At 56.0% G+C, this 20,194-nt stretch overlaps 1 protein-coding gene across 3 annotated transcripts; it reads right to left on the bottom strand.

Moving 5' to 3' along the window:
- Positions 1–1,435: 1,435 nt before the first annotated feature.
- On the bottom strand, positions 1,436–17,705 carry P2RX1 (purinergic receptor P2X 1). Of its 3 annotated transcripts, none has more exons than XM_045199162.3 (12): positions 17,282–17,702; positions 8,277–8,424; positions 7,912–7,983; positions 7,401–7,470; positions 7,070–7,166; positions 6,662–6,742; positions 6,289–6,430; positions 4,280–4,407; positions 3,739–3,829; positions 3,246–3,311; positions 2,779–2,961; positions 1,436–2,665 (listed from the first exon to the last, which is right to left on the bottom strand). In XM_045199162.3, exons 1-12 carry the CDS (start codon positions 17,416–17,418, stop codon positions 2,600–2,602), a joined length of 1,281 nt encoding a protein of 426 aa, XP_045055097.2. In that variant the 5' UTR covers positions 17,419–17,702; the 3' UTR covers positions 1,436–2,599. The 3 variants fall into 3 exon arrangements, with proteins under 3 accessions (XP_045055097.2, XP_024421005.2, XP_045055098.2); XM_024565237.4 differs by having other exon boundaries at positions 2,779–2,880; positions 17,282–17,699; XM_045199163.3 differs by lacking the exon at positions 7,912–7,983 and having other exon boundaries at positions 17,282–17,705.
- Between the last annotated feature and the right edge of the window lie 2,489 nt (positions 17,706–20,194).

Genomic DNA, 20,194 nt, shown 5'->3' with positions numbered 1-20,194 from the left:
AGCCAAGAACCTAGGGTTGTGTCACTTTAGAGAGAATAGATGTCGGGGGGCAACTAGGTGACTCTACTATGAAAGAGGATAGAGCACTGTGTGCCAGGCTCTGTGCTGGGCCCTTTCATATTTCATCTTACCCCGACCTCAGTAGAGACTATTGTTATTCTTGTCTCACAAAGGAGGCTTGGAGCTTTAAGCAATTTGCCCAAGGACACACAGTGACCTGTGGCAGCCTGCACAGCAGGTTGGCTGGAAAATCAGGAGAGGGTGGGTCCTAGAAGCTGCTGGAAAGAAATCTTTCAATAAGGGAGGGCTTGGTCAACAGTGTCAGAGGCTGACAGGCCAAGCAGGATACAGCTGAAGTATCTACTTGGATTTGGCAACAAGGATGCTGCTGGTAACTTGGCAAGGGCATCTAGAAGAAGTGGGGGCAGGGGCTGGAGGCCAACTGCAGAGGGTGGGACACAGAGGGGAATGGAGACTGGTCTTTCTGGAATGGCAGCAGTGAAGGGGGAGCAGGCAGAGCTGCGGGGGAACTGGGCCAGAAGGAGGCACAAGAAGGGAGCAAATACAGCAGTGGGAGAGAGGAAAGGCCGCCTCTGCTGAGAGGTCTCTGGGTTGGGTAGAAGGGTTGGATACAGAGCAGGAACCCACTACTCACTCAGGAGGAAAGGAGGCAGGAGGTGCAAAAGCGGGTAGGTCTGGAGAAGGAAGAGAGGGAAGAACAGGGAGTTCCTGTCTGGTCAAATCTGAAGGAATGGTTTTTGGCTGGGGAAGAGGGCAGAAGGCCAAGGGCCTGCTAGCCTGTGCTGTTCAATATGGTAGCCACTAGCCATGTGTGGTGATTTAAATTCATTAAAAGTGAATAAAATAAAAACATTCCATCCCTTGGTTGCACCCACCGCATTTTAAGTCTTCACTGGCCACATGTGGTTTGTGACTACGATATCAGGCAGCACAGATGGAAAACATCTCATCACTGCTGCCTGGTGGCACTGGCCTAGACAGAGCATGGTGAGGGGGGTGTCCTAAGACCCTGCCTGACCGGAAGTCCAGACCGGCAGTCATGCCCATGGCAGGGCCACTGAGAACCCTTCCACACTGTCTTCATCCAAGACCTTCCCCACCTGTGCTTTCATGAGGCCACTGCTGAGAGTGGTTCTCTGTTGTCTCAGGCCCGGGCTTCCTACAGCATGGGCAGGGCTCGTGGAGGAGTGGGAAGAGCTCTGACGTTCAGGGCTATGCCAGGACATGGCCCATGGATAGATGTGCTCTAACCCCCAGCACTGACCCTGCTGCGCTCAACGCAAAGCGTCAGCTCACCGCCACCCACCAACAGATCCAGAAGGACCTCAAAGACCACTCGGCTCAACCCCACAGTTCACAGATGGGGACACTGAGTTTCAGAGAAGGCTGAGAAGAAAGTATAGAAGGCGGAGGCTTGTCCTCATTCCTTTTATTGTACTCCACCCCTCGCTTTCCCAGACCTTTTGTTCAGAAACAGCCGGGCAGGCCTTGGGGGCTGGGGCTGGGCCACAGGCAGGAAGCCCAGGGTTTGGCCAAGGCCCCCACATGACCAGAGGTAGCTGAGTAAGGATTCATGGCTGACGGGGCTGTCCTGGCCTGACACTTGGGGGGAAGTATTTCCCATGGAGGTGGCATAGTATGGACCAGGTGTCTGTGCTCAGGGATGTGGGTGTGTTCAGATGGTTGTGTTTGCAGGGCCCAAGCTGTTCAAATACATAGTGTGGATAGAAGGGGGATGTGCACTCAGGTGAGTGTGCACATGGGGGCGTGTGCACAAATGCTATGTGGCTTGTGAGCATAACACACACCTGCTCACTACCGGCACCTGCCAGGTGATGCGGGCCCAAGCTAAGTCTGATTCCTGATCAGGAGCATTTTAAACACAGGTCCTAAACCTGGCCTGGGGAGTTTGCTGTCCTTGCAAATCACGTGGCCCTCCTTGGAGATTCTGGTTCAGGAGGTCTGGCGTGGGCCCAGGGGCTGCATGGTTGACAAGCTGCCTACGGAAACCCGAAGCCAGTAGGAAACAGGGCTCAAGCAGAACTTTCCAACAGAACTTTCTGTGGCCCTGGAAATGTTCTATGCTGTCTAATATGGCAGCCCCCAGCCACATGTGTCTGCTTAGCAGTGAAATATGGCTAGTTTGAGGAACTGAAGTCTTTATTTTATTCACTTTTAATTAATTTAAATTTAAATAGTTACCCGTGGCTGGTGGCTGTCATATGGGACAGCACAGATCTAGAGACAGAGGCAATGGGAGGGCTGAGGGCCTGCAGGGACAAGCATAAAGCTCCAGTTCGGGGGCGGGGGGGGGGGGGGGCACCCAGCACCAGCACTTCCCTCCGCACCAGGAGACGCTAAGGCTGGGGCGAGGCTCCCTTGGCGGGGTGCAGGGTTGGAGCCAAAGCTCAGAATTGCACAGGTCTCTCCCAGTGTCCACCCTGAGCTGCTGGCACACTGGTGTCTGCCTGGCTGAGAGGGAGGGAGAGCTGCTGAGGAGACCCCTCCACCCTGGCTGGGACCCCACCAGGGCCCCCGCCTGAAGCTGTGTCCAGTCAGGAGTCCGGGAGGCTGAGGGTCAGGACGTCTTCATGTTCTCCTGCAGGATGAGGGTGGAGCTGGTGGCCGCGGGGTCACGCTCACCCTGTGAGAGCATGAGGGGGAGAAAAGTCAGCCTGAGGGGAACAGCCGACTCCCCCCCCCCCTCCCCGCAGACTTAGGGGCCTCTGAAGGGCCTGACTCTGGGACTTCTCCTACCGCCTCTGGCCCCATGTCCTCCGCATACTTGAACTTCTTCTGCTTGTAGTAGTGCCTCTTGGGCAGGATGTGGAGCAGCAGCAGGTCACAGAGAACCGTGGCCTGGGGGCAGGAAGGTGGTGGCTGGAGCCTAGGAATCCCTACTGAGTGTGGGGCCCCTGCTGAATCCTGCTCTCTCCAGACCTCAGGGCGGAGGGTGGGGAGAGGGTGGCGGGATGAGGCCCTGCAGGTCCCTGGGAACCAAGACTGCCCCCCCACCCCGTTCCCTGCCCTACCTCTGTCCTTCCCCAGCTTTGGGCCTCAGCTCCCTCAGACACATTGTAGGTGGGTCCAGGGCTCTGGTGCTGGCTCAGTGAGGGTAAAAACAGCTACAGCTGAGTTACCGACTAAAAGACCTATAGCTGCTACCGAGATGCGGAAGAGGAGGGACTGACCCAGCACAGAGACTCTGTGTCCCCAGCACTTACCACCCCAAAGATGCCGATCCCGGAGCCTATGGTAGTCATTGTAGGGATGATGTCAAACTTCCCAGCCTGGCGAGGGACCCCGGGGAAAAATGGGTTAACGGTCAGGAGGGGCCCAGTTGGAAAGGGCTTCCTCAGAAACCCTGAGGCCTGGGACCAGGGGGCATCTCCTCCACTGTCAGCTGGCCCCACGGCCTGCTGCCCAGGTTCTGGCTCTACAGGTGACTCAGCTGCTGGTCGGGAGCCCTGGGTTTTGACCTTGGCTCTGCCTGCCTGGACGTGGGGAGAAGGAGGGGGAGGTGTGATCACAGGCTGGAAGGCCTGGTCACAGGCTAGAAGGCCTGCCCTCAACAGCACCCAAGCCCGCCTATGTGTCATTAGGAGAACTACTGAATACAGCCCACCCAACCTCCTGCCATCTGTAACCACAGATGCCCCCCAGGCACTCACAGGACCTGAGAGCATGTCTCCGGCTGCCCTTCACACTGACCCTCACCTTGCCATCCACGAGGATGTCAAAGCGAATCCCAAACACCTTGAAGAGGTGCCGGCGGCTGGTCCCATTCTCCACAAAATGCTTGGCAAACCTTGGGGAAGGGGTGATGTTGCAGGGGAGGTGATAGAGAAGCATCTTGGGTTGGGAGTTCCCAGAGCGTCAGGGATACAAGGGCCCTTAGAAGTCCCCAAGGACAGCTCCATGCACTGAATGTTGTATAGAGGGGGGCCCATAGGCAGCATCCCAGGCCTCATCTCAGGAATGCTGTGCTCAACCCTCGCCCTAGCTGCTGATGTCAGCAATTTCCCTGCCAGCCCTGACCGGGTGGACCTCAAGAGGACCAAGAGCCAGAGGCAGGGGCTCAGGCCTCTCAAGCCCTGCTCCCTGCTGGCTCCCTGCTTGGTCAATGCCTGGAGAACAGGAGCTGCCTGGGCTCCTCTGCTCCCCTCCCAGAGACACTTGCTTGGCCCCAAGGGTTCTGGGAATAGAAAAACCCACAGGACCACAAGGAAAGGGGCCCTGGTGGTGGCCTGGCAGGCACCTGAAGTTGAAGCCTTGAGACAGATTTTTCTCCTGATACAGCCCGTGGAAGTCATAGACGGGTTTGCAGTGTCGTATGTGCCAGTCCAGGTCGCAATTCCAGTTGATGGTGATGCCTATCACCCCACCCTGTCAGGGACACAGGCATGTAAGATCTGGGGGTTCAGGAGCTAAGTCCTCACCCAAGGATATGTTTTTGTTTTTTTAAATTGATTTTAGAAAGGGAGAGAGAGAAAAACATCGATGTGAGAGAGAAACTGATCAGTTGCCTCCTGTATGCGCCCCAACTGGGGATAGAACCCGCAACTTAACTTTGTGCCCTGACCTGGGATCGAACCGGCAACCTCTGGTGCACGGGACGATGCTCCAACCAAGTCACCGGCCAGGGCAAGAAACTGCTGTCTCACAGCAGATGCCAGCAATCTCTTGAAGAGGGAACATTTTTTGGCTTGAGAAGAGATACTGAGAAATGGCTTCAGTGTCAGGTCCTGTTATCCTCCCTGGCCCCATCTCGCACACATCCATCCTACTCCAGCATTCTGGCACTTTCTAGAATAGACCTAGGTTTTCCTCCTCTGGGGCCTTTGCACATGCAGTTCCCCAGTTCCTCACAAGGCCGGCTCTTTCTCAATCGTTTGTCATTCTCCCCTAGGAGACCTTCCCTGACTGCCACCCCAGTCTAAAACATGTCCCTGTTATTCCCTCTCTGTTTTTTTCTGGGATATTTGTCACTTTTAATCATGTATTTATTTTGTATGATTACTTACTAACACATTTCTTCTAAGACTGTAAGCTCCGGGAGGAGGGTGGGGCTGTCTGTCTCGCCCACTGACTCCTGAGTCCCTAGCACAGGCCATAGTGTGGGAGGCAAGTGAGTCGTCGTTGAATTAAAGGGTGAGCCTGTAAAGATTTGTACTAGGAAGAGAAAACTTGAGAAACTGAAGTTCCTCTGGGCCAGGCAAGGACCAGGGACAGGTGGAGGTGGACTGAGCAGCAGGAGAGGTGGGAGGTGGTCGGGGCAGGACGACTGGGGGCTGCGCAGCGAGGCGGGAAGCTGACACCTGCGGACAATGGTGGTGGGTGAGGAGTCCCTAGTGGGGGTGGCATGGAGATGTCAGGGACACGCAGCTCTAGCATTCAGCTCTCTGGTCCTGCGCGTTGCTACAGTGCAAACCCCTCCAGGGGTGGGCAAACTAGGCCGAGGGCTGAATTTGTTTACTTACTGTCTATGGCTGCTTTTGCTCTCTACCAGCTGACTTAGGTAGTAGGAGCAAGACCATGTGGCCTGCAAAGCTGAAAACACTCTCTGGCCCTTTAAAGAAAAAAGTTAGCTGACTCCTATTCTAGACAAATGTGCTGCTTGTGTGTGTATGTGATGGAAATGGGACTGATTTCCACCCCGGAATAGGTAATGTAGGAGCAGGATGTTAACAGCCCCGTGGGAGCACAGACACAGGGCTGCTGCGTGCCGGACGGTCCTGAAGTGCTGTCGCACCCTCGAACTCACTCGGTCCTCGAGACAACGCCATGAGCCTGGTACTATTATTGCCTCCACTTTGCCGGTGCAAAAGCTCAGACACACTGGAGGTGAAAGACTCGTCTGAGATCCTGCTGCTCTTTAGGGCCAGAGCTGAGGTTTGAATTCAGTCAGACAAGGCTGTGTTCTTTACAAGATCCTGCTTCTCTCTGATGCCCAGGTGACTGTGTGGATCTTGGCCTCTGGAATTCCCAGGATTTCTCAGGGCCATGGGCCATGGGGTTCAAGCTGCTTTTTTCTAATATTTTAAAAACAGTGAGGCCTCAGCAGACATCCAGGGGACAACACCTGCCCAAGTCCATTCACTTTGGGCACCTCTTCTGTGCCTGACCCTGTCTCCCCAATATTAGGGGATAAATCCATTATACTCAGCGCACACCAGGGAGGCTGGAGGTGGGATTACCTGGGCCTGAAAAGCCTTCATTGGCTAACAGTCCTGGACCCCAGCCCTCCCCACTTGCCTGGCACAGTACCTTCTCTGCCAAGGTGTTGAAGCTCTGTCCTGACTCTTGTGCCACATAGCCGAGATTGAAGACGGGGCACAGCGGGTGTGAGATCTTGTGATAGAGACATCTCTTCATGTAGGTGGCATTCACCTCCTCCACCAGGTTGCGCCTGGAGAACAGAGGGCATTGGTGGCAGCAGTGTGCCAGCTGGGAGGGCGCCCATCCTGCCCAGAAGCTCTGCGGATCCCTCACAGGCTCCAGAAATGCCCCTTCCCCTTAGACACTGAGGGAAGCCCACCCCAGGGGCCTGGCCTCCGGAGTGAATCAGCAAGAGGCAGCTGAGACCAGCGGGCACAGCCTCAGGGAGCCACCTGCAGATTTGCCCGCTTTTCCCACGAACCTCTTGACCTCGAAGCGTGGAAAGCTGATGCTGTTCTTGATGAAGAGAGTGAAGTTCTCGGCCTCTCGGAGAAGGGCAGGGCTAAAGGAGACCACACTCACTCTCCGCCCCCTCCCCAGGGGACCCCTGCGCCCACCAGAGCTTGGCATGGTGTGGGGGGTGGGGAGGGAGGGAGAGCCTGCAGGACCCTCCGGCAGACTTGGATGGGTGGAGGGCAGGTGTGCTCTGATGGTAGATTCTCGGGACCCTTGACCAAGGGCCAGGGGACTCTTTGGCCAGGGCTGAACAGATAGAGAGAGGGTGGGGTTGGAAGAAGGGGGGCCTGATCCTTTCCAGGGTACAGATCCAGATGCCCTGTGTCTGGGCTTGGGCACCCTGCTCCCAGCTCCCTGCAAGGACAAGGGTTACCGTGGGATGTAATCATCCACTTCCACGGGGCACCAGCCAAAGATCTCACACGTCCGCACAGTGTCATTGAAGGCCACGCACTTGCCCGTGCGGATGCCTGCAGCGAGGGAGAAACCCCTGGGTGCCCACCCAAAGCTGAGGGTGCAGAGGAGGCCTCCCATGCCCACCCTTAGAAATCCCCATTGATGAGGCACCCAAAAGCAGAAGCCTGAGGACAGAAACGTGGCTGGCTCTGGGACAGGGCAGGCCAAGGTCAGGGGAGAGGGCAGAAAGGACTTCCTGCTGGAGGAAGCCTGGGGCTGAAAGGGGGTGTGGAGGGGGCCGGCCTTACCTTGGGCCTTCCTTTCTGCCTTCCCTGGAGGACAGCCACTGTCATCCTTGCACATGCCCCCTTCCGGATGCTGGGGGAGAGGAGAGCTGCTGGCCCCAGGCAAGAGTTCCTCCCATCCCCAGGGCCCTAGGGAGGGCCTGCAGCAGAGTCTCAGATGCCCTTGGGGTGGCCATTACTCAAGGCCTTCTTCCCCCAGTGCCCTCCTAAGACACTTCTGGGCTCATGCCCAGCTGTCCCATTGCTGATGTCAGCTGGCAGTGTGTGGGAAGGTTGGGACTTGTAGGTTGGGTGGCCATAGAGGCTCAGCATCCTGCTTGGCATATAGCTGGAAGGGAAGCCTCAGCACTGTGGATGGTGGCCTGTTACTTTGTGCAAATCCGTGCCTGAAATTCCACCCCTGGGGCCCCAGAGGAAGCCTATCCAGCTTCACCTCCAGTGCCCAAGGGGACCTCCTCTGCCATGTCATTTTTCCCTTAGGGTTGAAGAAGGAGGGATGGGCAGCAGTCCTCACCTCTGCACAGTAGCCTTGGGCCTGATGGGGGGTGATGATGAAATTGGTCATGACCACGAAGGAGCTGTCCCCCTGCAAGTGAGGGGCAGAGCTGTGAGCTGGGAGAATAGCCCAAGAACCCAAGCACTGCCCAGCAGCTCCTAGAACCCATACGGCATGCAGCATGATGCTCGATACCCCGTGGTGTCAGAGTGGAGAGACGTCGGCAGGCTGCTTCTGCCCTTCTTTCACACTTAGGGAAACCGAAGCCCAGAGACAGGCTGGAGCTGACTGGTCCCACAGGGAGGTGGGGCAGAGCCCAACCCAGCTCTGAGCCAGGACTTGTGGGTGGAAGGGGTATCCCTGAGCTGGGCTGGGAAGCTCACCTGGGCTGGGAAGACGTAGTCAGCCACGTCCCAGACCTGGGGGCCCACTTCTGGGAGATGCGTCACAGTCAGACCCTTGAGTTTCACAGACACGCTGCTGATGAGGCCACTTGAAGTCTGGTAGCCCTTCTCATAGACAAAGACCCACCTACAGAGAGTGGGGAAAAGGGTCATCCAAGGATGGCATGTGGGTACTCGGGCCACTGCCCTTTCTGGCACCAGCTGCACAGGTCAAGTCCTTTCACTTTCCCTCCCCAGATGCGTGCATTTCTGAGTCACTCTCAGCTCCTGACTCTATATCTGGCCACCCCGCCGCTGGCCACTGCTTGAAGCTCCTCCATTCTTTTTTGAAAGTGCTCACTCCCGGGGAGGAGACCCACTGAAGGACTCTTTCAGATCCTTTTCCAAGAGCAGAATGTGCTGGTGCCTGAAGGCCAAGCTTCTTGAACCCCAGTCCTCCTTCGGACAGGACTCCTCCCTGAGGTCGTGCCCCCGAGAAGCGGCAGAGCATGATGGCTGGAAGCCTGGGAGTGTCTGGCCCCCAGCTGAGGCCCTTGGGGGAGTGGCTCCAGCTGGAGGCCTCCCAGCTTTCTTGGAGAATTCTTGCCTTCTCTTCCCAGCATCGAGAACCCCTATTCTTTGGGTTCTTCACTTTCAATCTGGGAGGTTCAGTGGGACCCACCTCCCTCCTAGCCCCAGGGGTAGGCACATGATCAAGGCCTGCCAATCAATGTCCCATCACTCTAGCAACAGTGATGGGTCTCAGCATAGACACGTGACCCCAGAGTTTCAGCAGTGAGACCAGGATTTTCCTTGGAATTATGGAAAAGAGACATCCTCCCTGCTGGGTGGCTAAGTGAGGTGGCTGTAAGACCAAAACTACGGTTAATTATCTTTGCTGCCTTATGGAGCAAGCTTGAGAATGAAGCCAACCTGGAGGAAAGCCAGGCCAGGAAGTGGAGAGGGACAGATTCCTACAATGTTGTTTTAGCACCTGGAACCAGCCATAGCTAAAGCACGAAACGTCTGCTTCTGGACTTCCCAGTTACAAGAGCTAATAAAGTCCCGTCCTTTATTTAAGCCAGTTTGGCTTTGCTTTCTGTCGCTTACAGCTGAGAGTCCTGGAATCACTCCCTCCAGAGTGCGGTTCTCCTCCTCCCACAGCTTTGTGCGCACGTGTGTCCGTGGTGCCCGTCAGGGTGTGCAGCTGTGTATCCCCAGGAAAAATCTGTGGGCACACCTATGCGCAGGTCTGACTGTGCGCAGACATGTTTATGCCCCATTCACCCCTCTCTCCACCCTCTGTCCACCTGTCCAAGTAGAGCTTAAAGCCCCTCCCCTGTGCCTTAGAGCCCAAGCCTGCACCAGAATTCTCCATGCTACTTAGTCCGTTCATCTCTCTACCGGCTGTCTCCCGGATCCAGACCCCAAGAAGGCAGCCCACCAATGTCCTCCTTTCACCCTCCATAGTCCACTCCTCTTTCTTCAAGCCGCTCCTCCACCCTCACGCCCCCTGGCACTAGAACCTCGGCCACCCCCACCCGCAAGTCTAAGCGTGGTCACTGCTGCCCCCTGCAGGTCCCAGATGGCAACAGGTGAGACAGGACAAAAGCCGCCAGTTCTCAGTGTCCTGACCCTGTCTCACTGCCTCCAGCCCCATGAGGAAGAGTGGGCATCACCTATGCCCCCACCCTGCTTGGGTTCCTTCCTCCAGGATGGCCTGTGGCTTCAAGCCCAAGCTCAAAGGAGCTGTTGGGAGGGATATGGGAGCTGCTTCATATTCTGAAGCCCCTGCAGGGGAGGTCACTGGCCCCTCTCTCTTGGCAGCCCTGACCCCCAGTGTCTGGCCGCACTTCTCTCTCTGCCCAATGCCAATCCCTCGCAAGATAGATGAGAAAACTGGGGCTTGCGGAGCATCTCTCCTGAGTCAGAGGTCAACCCCAGGCTTAGGGGCCCCCTCCCAGGACCCTGCCCCCTCCACTGAGCATCAGCGTGGCTGCCAGGTGCCGGAATTGGGGGGCAGTAGTAGGGGGGAGGAAGCAGAGGCACAGGGCGGTTGCATTCTGAGCCTGGTGTAACCGCTCTTGGTTTCCTGCCCTGGGGGGCCTGTCAGTCCTGGGGGATTGATGAGAAAAATCAAACCTGGCATGGATGTCCTTAGTTCTGACCATAGGAGAATGACCGTGGTGCCATCCCCCCTCCTCCAAAGCCTTGCTGTCACCACTCTGCAAGGCCACCATGGGGACCAACCTGACGCCCAGCACATTTTTGGAAGTCCCTCCTTCTCCAGAAGTTTTCTTCCCTATTCTTTCTTTTCCAGCAGAGCCCTATCCTGAGTCTCCCTTCTCCAGCAGCCCCTCATGGAAGGGCCAAGGGTTGGCCTCTAGGGGCACAGAGGCCGAGGCTCCGGGAGCAGGCCTGCCACTCACCAGCAGCCTGGCTTCCAGCTAAAGACTAACCTCCCTGCAGCCTGGCTTCCTCAGTAAAACAGAGGTGCTGACCTCTGCCACAGAGACACTGTTCATTCAACCGATGTGAGCAAGGCCCTGCCAGGCACGGGCAGCGGGCTGGGCCCGGGAGGGACAAGCATCTAGGTGGTTGCTTGGGGGGTGTTCCCATGTAAAGAAGTTAGCATGCATAGGCACATAAAAATAGTCTTCTATTCCCACTGTCTCTACTCTTCCCTCACAACTTCTGTACGCGTCCATCTGCCCCCATCACCCGGGCATCCCTCCTCAGCCCAGGCAGGACCCCCTCCCTCATGAGTCACCACAGACACGTTGTGTCCCTAGGTTTCCATCTCCACTTCTTATTCTCTCCTGAAATTCAGTTCCACACATTCATTTCACCAATCGACAAATACTTATCGAGCTCCTATTATGTGTCAAACACTGTTCTAGGCATTAAGATACAGAAGTAGCCCTGGCTGGTGTGGCTCAGTGAATTGAGTGAAGGCCGGTGAACCGAAAGGTTGCTGGTTCAATTCCCAGTCAGGTCACATGCCTGGGTTGTGGGCCAGGTCCCTGGATGGGGGCGTGTGAGAGGCAGCCAATCGATATTTCTCTCCCACTCTTTCTCCCTCCCCCTCCTCTAAAAATAAATAAATAACATCTTTAAGAAAATAAAATTAAAATACAGAGGTAAACAAAGCAACCCAAAGGTCTCCACTCACGGAACTTACAGTTTGTAAATGTCCTGGTGACACATTCCTTCCCGCTGCCCCAGTCCCCCGCCCCGCGCCCCGCCCCGCCACAGGTGCCGCAAATTTAAGTCGACCCTTTGGAAAAAGTCTGGCAGCTCCTCAAAAAGTTGAACATGGAATTGCCACTTGACACAGCAATTCCACTCATGGCTATATAGCCAAGAGACCTGAAACCGTGTCCACGCAAAAACTTGTACGTGAATGTTCACTGCAACACTATTCGTGAGAACAAAACTGCAAACAGCCCCGACGCCCATCACCCCGAGCGCGGGTGAACAGACGTGGCGCATCCGTCCATGCAAGGGAATGCTGTTCCACCAGGAAAAGGAAGACAGCACTGGCGCCACCCCACGGGCGGACCTGAGGAGCAGCAGGCCAGTGCGAAACGCCAGGCACAAAGGGCCACATACTGTACGATTTTATTTACATGAAACGTCCAGAATAGGCCAAGTGGAGAGTGGGAGGGGGATGGAGAGGGATTGCTACGGGGCACCAGGTGGGGCTTTTGGGGGGTTATGTCTGGAATTAGTGGTGATAGTTGCACAAATAGGTGATTATACTAAAACTCACCAAATTGTATATTTTAAAAGGGTGATTGTTATGGCAGGTGAATTATATCTCAAACCAAAAATTCAGTGGAACCAACCTGATGCCTCCTCTGCCCACAGAACTTGCCCCTCTGGGGCCCTCACTATGGAAGAGGGCGCCCGGCCTGCCCGGCCCCAGGCTCAAAGCCCGGCACCACCCTCACGCCCTCCACGTGCTTTGCGCCCACAGTCTTCTGGCTCCTCCATCTTTCCTGTCCTCTCTGGACTTCCTCCTCAGACCCTGGGGGGTTGACTGTGGGGGGCTGAGAGGAGCTGGGGCACATGCTGGGACAGCTCTGGCATGGGGCTGGGGGAACAGTCACGGGTCTGGTGGGACACAGGGTGTAACACGGGCCACAGGCAGGAGGTGACCAGACCTGGCGCGTGCTATGGGGCAGAGCAGACTTGGGGAGGGGCAAAGCCAGACTCCAACCCAGGAAAGGACTGAGTTCAGAGCTGGGGGCTAGAGGTTAATCATCATGCAGTCTACAGACAAGTCAGGATGACGATTTGTGTCTTTACATTTTTTAATAAGTTGCCAATCTCTAAAAACCAAGACATTTCTCTCACCCATAAATTCCAGTTTCCTACTACACTTAAGAAGTCAGCAACCCTGGCCATGCTGGGCACATACCCCTGCAGCTGTGATGGGCGGGAGCTGAGCAGCGGCCGCCCCTGGTGCGGGCCTGCTGGGATGATGGCCTCTGTCTTCCCTGCCCACTGCTTCTACCTTGGCCTCATCCTCTCCTCTTATCGCTGCTGCCTCTTCATAGCTGTCCTCTGGCCTCTACCCTCACAAGCACCTACCTGCCCTGGGCCTTCCCCTGCCAGACACCCTTCTGTGGCTCCCACCGCCCGCAGGAGAAAGCTCACATTCCTCAGGCCGGAGCTCAGAGGCCCAAGCCAGTGGCCCCTGCTCACCCCTCCCCCTCCTCTCCCTTGGTTCCCTTCACACTCTTTTATTGTCCCTTTCCTGCCCCAGGACCTCTTCTTCTTCTTTTTTTAATTAAATAATTTTATGTATTTATTTTTTATTTTATTTCTTTAGATTTTACTTATTTTTACAGAGAGGAAGGACAGGAGAAAGTGTGGGAGAGAAACATCAATGTGTGGTTGTCTCTTGAACGTCCCCACTGGGGCCCTGGCCTGTAACCCAGACATGTGCCCTGACTGGGAATTGAACTGGTGACCCTTTGGTTCTCAGGCCGGCACTGAGCCACACGAGCCAGAGCTTAAAAAAATTTTTTTTATCTTATTCCAAGAATATTTTTTTTCATTGCTTTTAGAAAGAGAGAAAGGGTGATAGGAAGAGAGAAAGAAACATCGATGTGAGGGAAAATTATTGCCTACTGTACATGCCCTGATGGGAACTGAGTTACAGAATGACACTCCAACCAATGGAGCCACACCAGCCAGGTCCTGCTCCAGGACCTTTGATCACACTCTGCTTTCCAGCAGGACTGTTTGGACTGGGTGGCCATACAACCAGGCTCCACCAATCAGGGTGTTCATTTCCTTGGCCACAATGATTGGGTACATGACCCCACCTGGGTAAGTAGGAGCTGGACTCAGGACTTTTATTTATTTATTTATTTTTAGAAAGAGGGGAAGGGAGGGAGAAAGAGAGGGAGAGAAACACTGATGTGTGACAGAAACATCAATCAGTTGCCTCTCAAATACACCCCAACCTGGGACTGAACCTACATCCCAGCCATGTTCCCTGACTGGGAAAAGAACCGGTGACCTTTCAGTTTGCAGGATGACATCCAACCAACTGAACCACACCCGTCAGGGCTGGACCCGGGACTTTCACAGGAACTTTGGAGAAGGAGATGCTCTTGTGCTCCAGGGGAGGCTAAGCTGGTGGGATGTCCACTTTGAGTTGCTGGGGGCCGTTTTGCCATGAGGAGGACAGAGAGCCTGCCTGAGAACAAACCCCGCTGAAGGAAAGCAGAGCAGAGGAGAGCTTCGCTGGAGAACCCAAACGGGAACAGCCATGCTCCTTATCTCCTAGATGAGAGAGCTAGAACTCGCTCCTCCTGTGGCCTTATCATGGAAGATCCAGCCAGGCCTGAAGCCCACACTGATTTTTCAGTTACATAAATCAATCAGTATCCCCACTCTTCCTTTTAAATACAGTTTGACCAGGTTTCTATCTCCAGGAACCAAAGGAGTTCTGGCTAATTCGCCCTCACCTCTCTGCCTACCCTGTCCCCACCTCTGTGCCACGAAGCCTGACACAGCACTAGGCACGGAAAAGATGCCATAGAAGAAATGTCTCCAGATACGTTTCTCCCAGCCATAATTTGCATCTGTACTTACCCCTGGTCGGCATGCTCCAGGATCTATTTGGAGGTCTCAGAAGCACAAGACTTCAAGAGCTGTAGGTCGGGGCTCAGGGGAGGGGTGAGGACTGAAGTGAGGAATAGTCCCCAGGCCTTTGTTCAAGGTTGGTCCCACCACTGTGTCACCTCCTCCAGGAAGCCTTCCTAGGCTCCCCTCCCCAAGCAGCACTCACAAATCCCCTTAGGACTCTCCTGTGTGCCACAGAAAGATCTTTGTCCTCCCCTGACCAGACCAGCCCCAGGCAGGAACATGTCTCAGCACACCCTCCCTAGGCCTGCTAGATCGTGGAGGAGACTCCTGCTGCCTGCACACCTCCAGTCGTGGAGAGCTCATTACTGCCCAGGAGACAGCTCAAATCAACCCCCATAATTTGAGCCAAAAAGAGCCTTTTTCCAGGGCCTCATGCCCACCTGCTCCCTTCATGTGCCCTGGACTTCCAGAACAGTGTGACAGGTAGAGAGCACAGCCTCAGTTCCCCTCCTCAGAATCTGTTCGTGTTCTCGGCATCTCAGCCTCTCTGCCTCTGTCTTAGTAACTCTCTCTCCATTTCTAAATCTCAAAGTCTCTGTTTTCGTCTGAGTTGTTGTGCTCCAATATCTGTCCCTCTGTCCAGTTCTGTCTCTGTGGCTGCCCATCACCTCCCCACACCCCCTACCCCCAGCTGTGCCCCTGTGTCTAGTGTCCGTGAGTCTGGCATTTCTCCTATGCTTCCCTCTGTCCCCATGCAACACCAGATATTCTGACAGACGGGGGCCTTGGAAAGAGGTGTGGAGGTGGGCGCGGGGGGTGGTAATTAAAGAAAGGTGCCCTTCCTCAGGAAAGAGAAATCATTGCGCCTCCATGCAATGCCTTTAGAAGGGTTTCTCCCACCCCTGCTCCGTGGAACAGCCGGGAAATTGAGGACTGAGAGAGCAAGTCCAAATCCAGGCTGGTTTCTCTTATTCCTAGCTGAACTGTCGGTGCCGCTGTGGGCAGTGGCCAGACGAGGGCGCCAGCGACAGAAGCAGTCACAGCCCAAGCAAGAGCGGAGGGCTGGACTTAAGGGTGGGATTGAGAGGTGATGGAGGGACCCAGCCTTCCTCGCTTTGCTATATGACTTGGGGGCTCAGCCCCCCTCCCTGAGTAGATTTCCCTTCCAGGATATCAAGGCCAACTTTGGAGCCACACAGCTGGATTCAAACCCTGGTTCAACCTCTCCCTAGATGTGAGATCCCAACAAAATCAGTCAGTGCCTCTGGGCCTCACTCACGCTGAGAAGGTCACATTGGTTTGGAAACTGAGTAGGCTGTTTGGGATGAAGGAAGGGGAGAGGGAAGGGGAGGAGTAAGGTGATGAGGTCCCCGTCACTGGCAAAATGTGTTCAGGACTGAATGGCGGCTGCGGCACGTGCTGCAACAGGGCGGGGCAGGGGGAGGCTGTCCCTTTCCCTCTGACAGTCTCTGACCAACACACAAGAGGGCCTGGAGCCGCTCCCAGTGCCGACCAGAAAGCCGACACAGGGAGCCTAAGGGCCACAGTGAGGGCAACATTCGCCCAGCCTCTTTGGGAGAGGGGTGGGCGGGCACCTGCTTTCTTCCCTGGACGGGAAGAGGTATGGCTAATGGGGGACTTTCAGGCCTGTCCTGTGCTAGGCATCACACCGTCAGTGCCCCATAGAAAGGGGCCCCTGGGAGGTGAGAAAGGAGAAGGCAGAGCTGAGCTCCGGGGGTCAAGAGGCCTCTGCTCTAACAGGGACTTTCGGCCGACTTGCCCCATGACCTGGAAACCCCCCACTCCTCTGTGAGCCTCAGTTTCCCTCATAAGCTCAAATGACGCTGCAGATGTCAGGCTGGCTTGTGAACAGGAGGGAGGCAGAAGCCAAAAGACACCGTTCACCTGGCCCTGGCTCCACTTGCCCACCTTTCCGGCAAGTCGGGGACTAGCAAGTGGAGAGCAGGCTGCTCTGGATGCCAAGGCCCTGAAGGACCCAGGACTCTGCCAAGCCTGCCTGAGGTCCAGTCCACTGTCCTGGTTTGGTCCCACAGCAAAACTGGGGACATGGAGGCCAGAGGGGTCCACACCCACTGGACACACGCCCAGACACATGGGGGCACATGTACCTGCAGAGAGCTCTGGGTACAACCCACGTGCATCCTCACAGCACACACACTCGTGTGCTCACACAAGCACACGTGTGCAAGCCCCTGCCAGGCCGGCCTTGGCCCCTAGGACAGCCAGACTGACTTGAGGAGGATGGCTCTGGCACGGTCCTTAGAACATCCAGACCACAGGGGAGTGTCACCTTGCTTCTGTCCCTGTACTCCCAGGACAATGGGACTGCCCCAAGATGCCCAAAAAAGAGCTGTCATTCCTGAGACCAAAGTGACCTCCAGCCTTTGCCTACGCCCCCGTTAGGGTACCAGGTGTTTCACACATGAGGGTCTCTCCGCTCTGGGGATCTCAGTTACACAAGGATGCCTTTCATGTTGGCAGGGCCAGTGGGAGCCATCTGTCAGATGGGGTGTGGCCTCTGTCTCTTGGTGTGGGCCTGGCTTGGCTGGGAGGTCAGAGGTGAAGGGACTCAGGTTTGGGACCCTGGCCTCCAAAACCACTCACCACTTGAGGGAACCGTTACTAGTGAGGCCGTTCCTAAGAACCCAGCAGCTTTGCTTCTTGTTCCCCAGAGGACCCAGGACAAGGTGGCTGCTCTGTGCCTCAGTGTCCCCATCTCGACAGTGAGTTAGCGGGCTTCCACTCCTTCTCAGGAAGGAAGGTCAGGAAGGATGACAACCAAGGGAGAGAAAGAGGGGCTCCTTGGAGTCCTGGGGGCAACCCACACCCCAGAGGACGGCCCAGGCACACGAGGGCCACAGGGAGGGGCCCAGACTCACCCAACAACGTAGACCAGAACCACGAGCTGGATCAGGCGGAAGATGATGCCCACCTTCTTGTTGCGTACGAGCACCATTCGGGGAGTGTCGTACTCGAAGAAAAAGGCGGCCAGCTCATCCTGGAGCCGCCGCGCCATACTGGGCTCGACGGGGGAGCTGAGGGCCGAGCCCCTGCACGGCCTTTGCACTCTAGGTGAGCAGACACCCACTCCCACAGCAGTGTTTCTAGAGGCTTCCCAGCCCCTTACAAAGGTCAGGACAGGGCAGATGGGGCCAGAGGTCAAGAGTCAAAGGTCAGTTGGAGGCGTCTGGTTTGGGAGGGAGAATCCCTGGGTGATCAGTGCGGCTCTTGGTTCCTGGCAGGGACTGTGGGACGGCCGCGCCTGTGGACAAATAAATTCCCAAAGATGGAGGGGGCGGGGCTGGTAGGGCCACCCACGCCCGGCCCCGCTGCCCCTCCTGGCTCTGCCTGGGCCCTGCTGGGCCTCCGGAAACAGGAGCTGTTGGCAGGAAACCACAGGCCACTCGTCACAAGGCAAAGATAAAGCTGTCAGCCCCCCTCAAACCTGGCGGGACAGGACTGGGGGCTTGGGTCAGGGCTTGGGTGGAGTGGCTGCAGGCCAGAGCCCTCCCCATATCCAAACATCCTCCCACCCTGCCCCTTCCCCTAGGTGGGGAGTTCAGCCCCTCGGGGCCGATATCGATGAGGGCAGAAGAGGAAACAGGGTGTCTTCCGGTCCAGCTGCCTGACACTTTCGGAGCCCATGGCAGGATCTCCCATCCTGGTCCTTGTAGGCCACCTTCCATCCACCATCCCTCTGAGGCCAAGCCTGGCCTGTGTCCAGTCAACGGAGATGCATCAGGCTGGCATCTCCGTTTGCGGACCTTTCCCACCGTCCGTCCTGCCCTGGCCACGCCTCCACCTCCCGAAATGAGCAGAGGGAGGCAGGTGCCCAGACAAGGCAAGGGCCATATCTGTCACACACAGCACCCTTGGGCTTCCCGAGACCCAGCCCAGGAAGCCTGACGTCAAGTGGGTTCGGTCACCATGCCTGGCTCTGCCACTCGCTGCCTGTGAGGGATGCCTGTCCTCTCTGAGCCTGCTCCCTTATCAAGAAATGGGCATGATAATGAGATTCTCCCGGGGAGGGAGGTGTCCTTTCAGGGAACTCGAGGCCACTATAGAGCTTGGGGTACAGTCCCTCTAGCCCCTGCCCTCAACCCCAACCCAGGCCCTGAAGGCAGGGGCCCCTGGGATTGAGATGGGGTGTGAGTCCTTTAGAGCTGGAGGCCTCCCTCAACCCCCACCTCTTTTTGCAGGTAAAGGAAATGGAGCTCAGAGAAGAGAAATGAGTCGCCCAAGCTCACACTGGGCTATACTGAAGGACTCATCTTAAAGCAGGAAGCCTTCCTGGCCGGCCCTCAACCCAGGCTGAGTGTCCTCAGAGCCTCCACCTGCCCCAAGTCCAAGCTGCCCCACCCTGAAGGCTGATAGGAGTCTTCTTCCTATCAGTGCAGGCAGGGAGCCAGGCCTGAGCTGGGAACCCCAGCTGCCTGTCTGAGTGGAGTCACTTTCTGGACATCAAGTGGCCCCGCAAGAAGCAGGCTGCGGCCCCAGCCAGCACCCCAGGTCAGCACCCCCATCAGATCAGCCTCATCCCTACGGAGTTCCTGCTAATCTCATGCTCAGCAGTCTGTCCGACGCCACTTCAAGGGGACCAGCGAGAACCACATCCTGGGCTTTTCTAAGGAAAAGGCCAGATCTGCTGGAAGCCAGAGCTGTGGTGGCCACATCCCCTTGGCCAAGTCCTGACCCCGGGAAAAAGGGCCTGTCCTCTTCCCAGCTGACCCTGCGGCACTTGGAATAGCAGGCCTCGGGACATGAATTGCTTGTGATGGGGAGTGGGGTGGATGCCGACACTGCGTCTAAGCCATCTCTGTGTCCCACCCCACTCACACATTCCCACAGGCACACCGCACTCAGGAGGGCAGCAGGTGCTAAACGAGGGGGGAGGGAGAGGGGGAAGGGGGAAGGGGCAGGAGAGGGCGCCAAGGAAGTCAGGCAGTTATTCTCCAATCTGTGTCTGTTCCTTTCATACCATTACCATGACGTCCTCCTCCTCCTCCTCCTTCTCCTCCTCCTCCTCCTCCTCCTTTTCCAAGGATCCAAGCTTGCTGACAGGCAGATGGACCAATGGACAGATGGCCTCCCCTGCCTGGCTAAGTTTAGCAGCTCTGTGGAGGGTGGAGGGGCCTGTGCCCTTCCTGGTAGCCAGCCAGGCCCTCCAGGGGGTGTATACAGGCTCCAGTGGGTCCCCTTAGCCACTCAGACAGACTTGCTTGGGGTGCAGGCAGGTACGGCTGTTGTAGCCTCAGTTCTGGCCCTGACACTCGAAAACAGATTGGCAAGGAGGACTGTCTCGTTTGGGGTTGTTGTCACATCCAAAATGTGCCCAAAAGGAAAAGAAATAAAAGCAATTACTTTTCTCTCCCCAAATGTCTTTGCAACTGATAAGGTCAACGTCTCTTTTACTGGTTCTTTTTTTTTTTTTAATAAATGAATAAATTCTTATTTATGTATTTATTTCTTATCCTCACCCAAGGACATTTTTCTCATTGCTATTAGAGAGAGAGAAACGTTGATGTGAGAGAGAAACATTGATCGGTTTCCTTTACGTGCGTGCCCGGACCAGGGATCATATGCACCCAGACCTTTGATTGAACCCACAGCCTAGGTATGTGCCCCGACTGGGAACTGAACCCACACCCTTTTGGCTATGGGATGATGCTCCAACCCACTGAACCACACCGGCCAGGGCTCTTTCACTGGTTCTAAGACACATCTTTCCATCAGAGGCCTATCCTTTCCTGCTCCTGGCCCCAACCCCAGCATCCCAGGGACAGATGCTTGTG

Source organism: Desmodus rotundus, chromosome 9, assembly GCF_022682495.2.
Source record: "Desmodus rotundus isolate HL8 chromosome 9, HLdesRot8A.1, whole genome shotgun sequence".
Lineage (NCBI taxonomy): Eukaryota > Metazoa > Chordata > Mammalia > Chiroptera > Phyllostomidae > Desmodus > Desmodus rotundus.
This window is presented reverse-complemented; position numbering and strand designations above follow the sequence as displayed.

Bases quoted from the DNA above. Each gene is read 5' to 3' on its own strand.
- P2RX1 (XM_045199162.3), bottom strand. From the start codon at position 17,418: ATGGCGCGGCGGCTCCAGGATGAGCTGGCCGCCTTTTTCTTCGAGTAC. The intron at 6,431-6,661 runs GTTCGTGGGAAA...TCTGTTCTCCAG, and splicing joins CCACGCTTCGAGGTCAAGAG to GCGCAACCTGGTGGAGGAGG. The intron at 2,962-3,245 runs GTAAGTGCTGGG...CTCCGCCCTGAG, and splicing joins GGATCGGCATCTTTGGGGTG to GTCTGGAGAGAGCAGGATTC.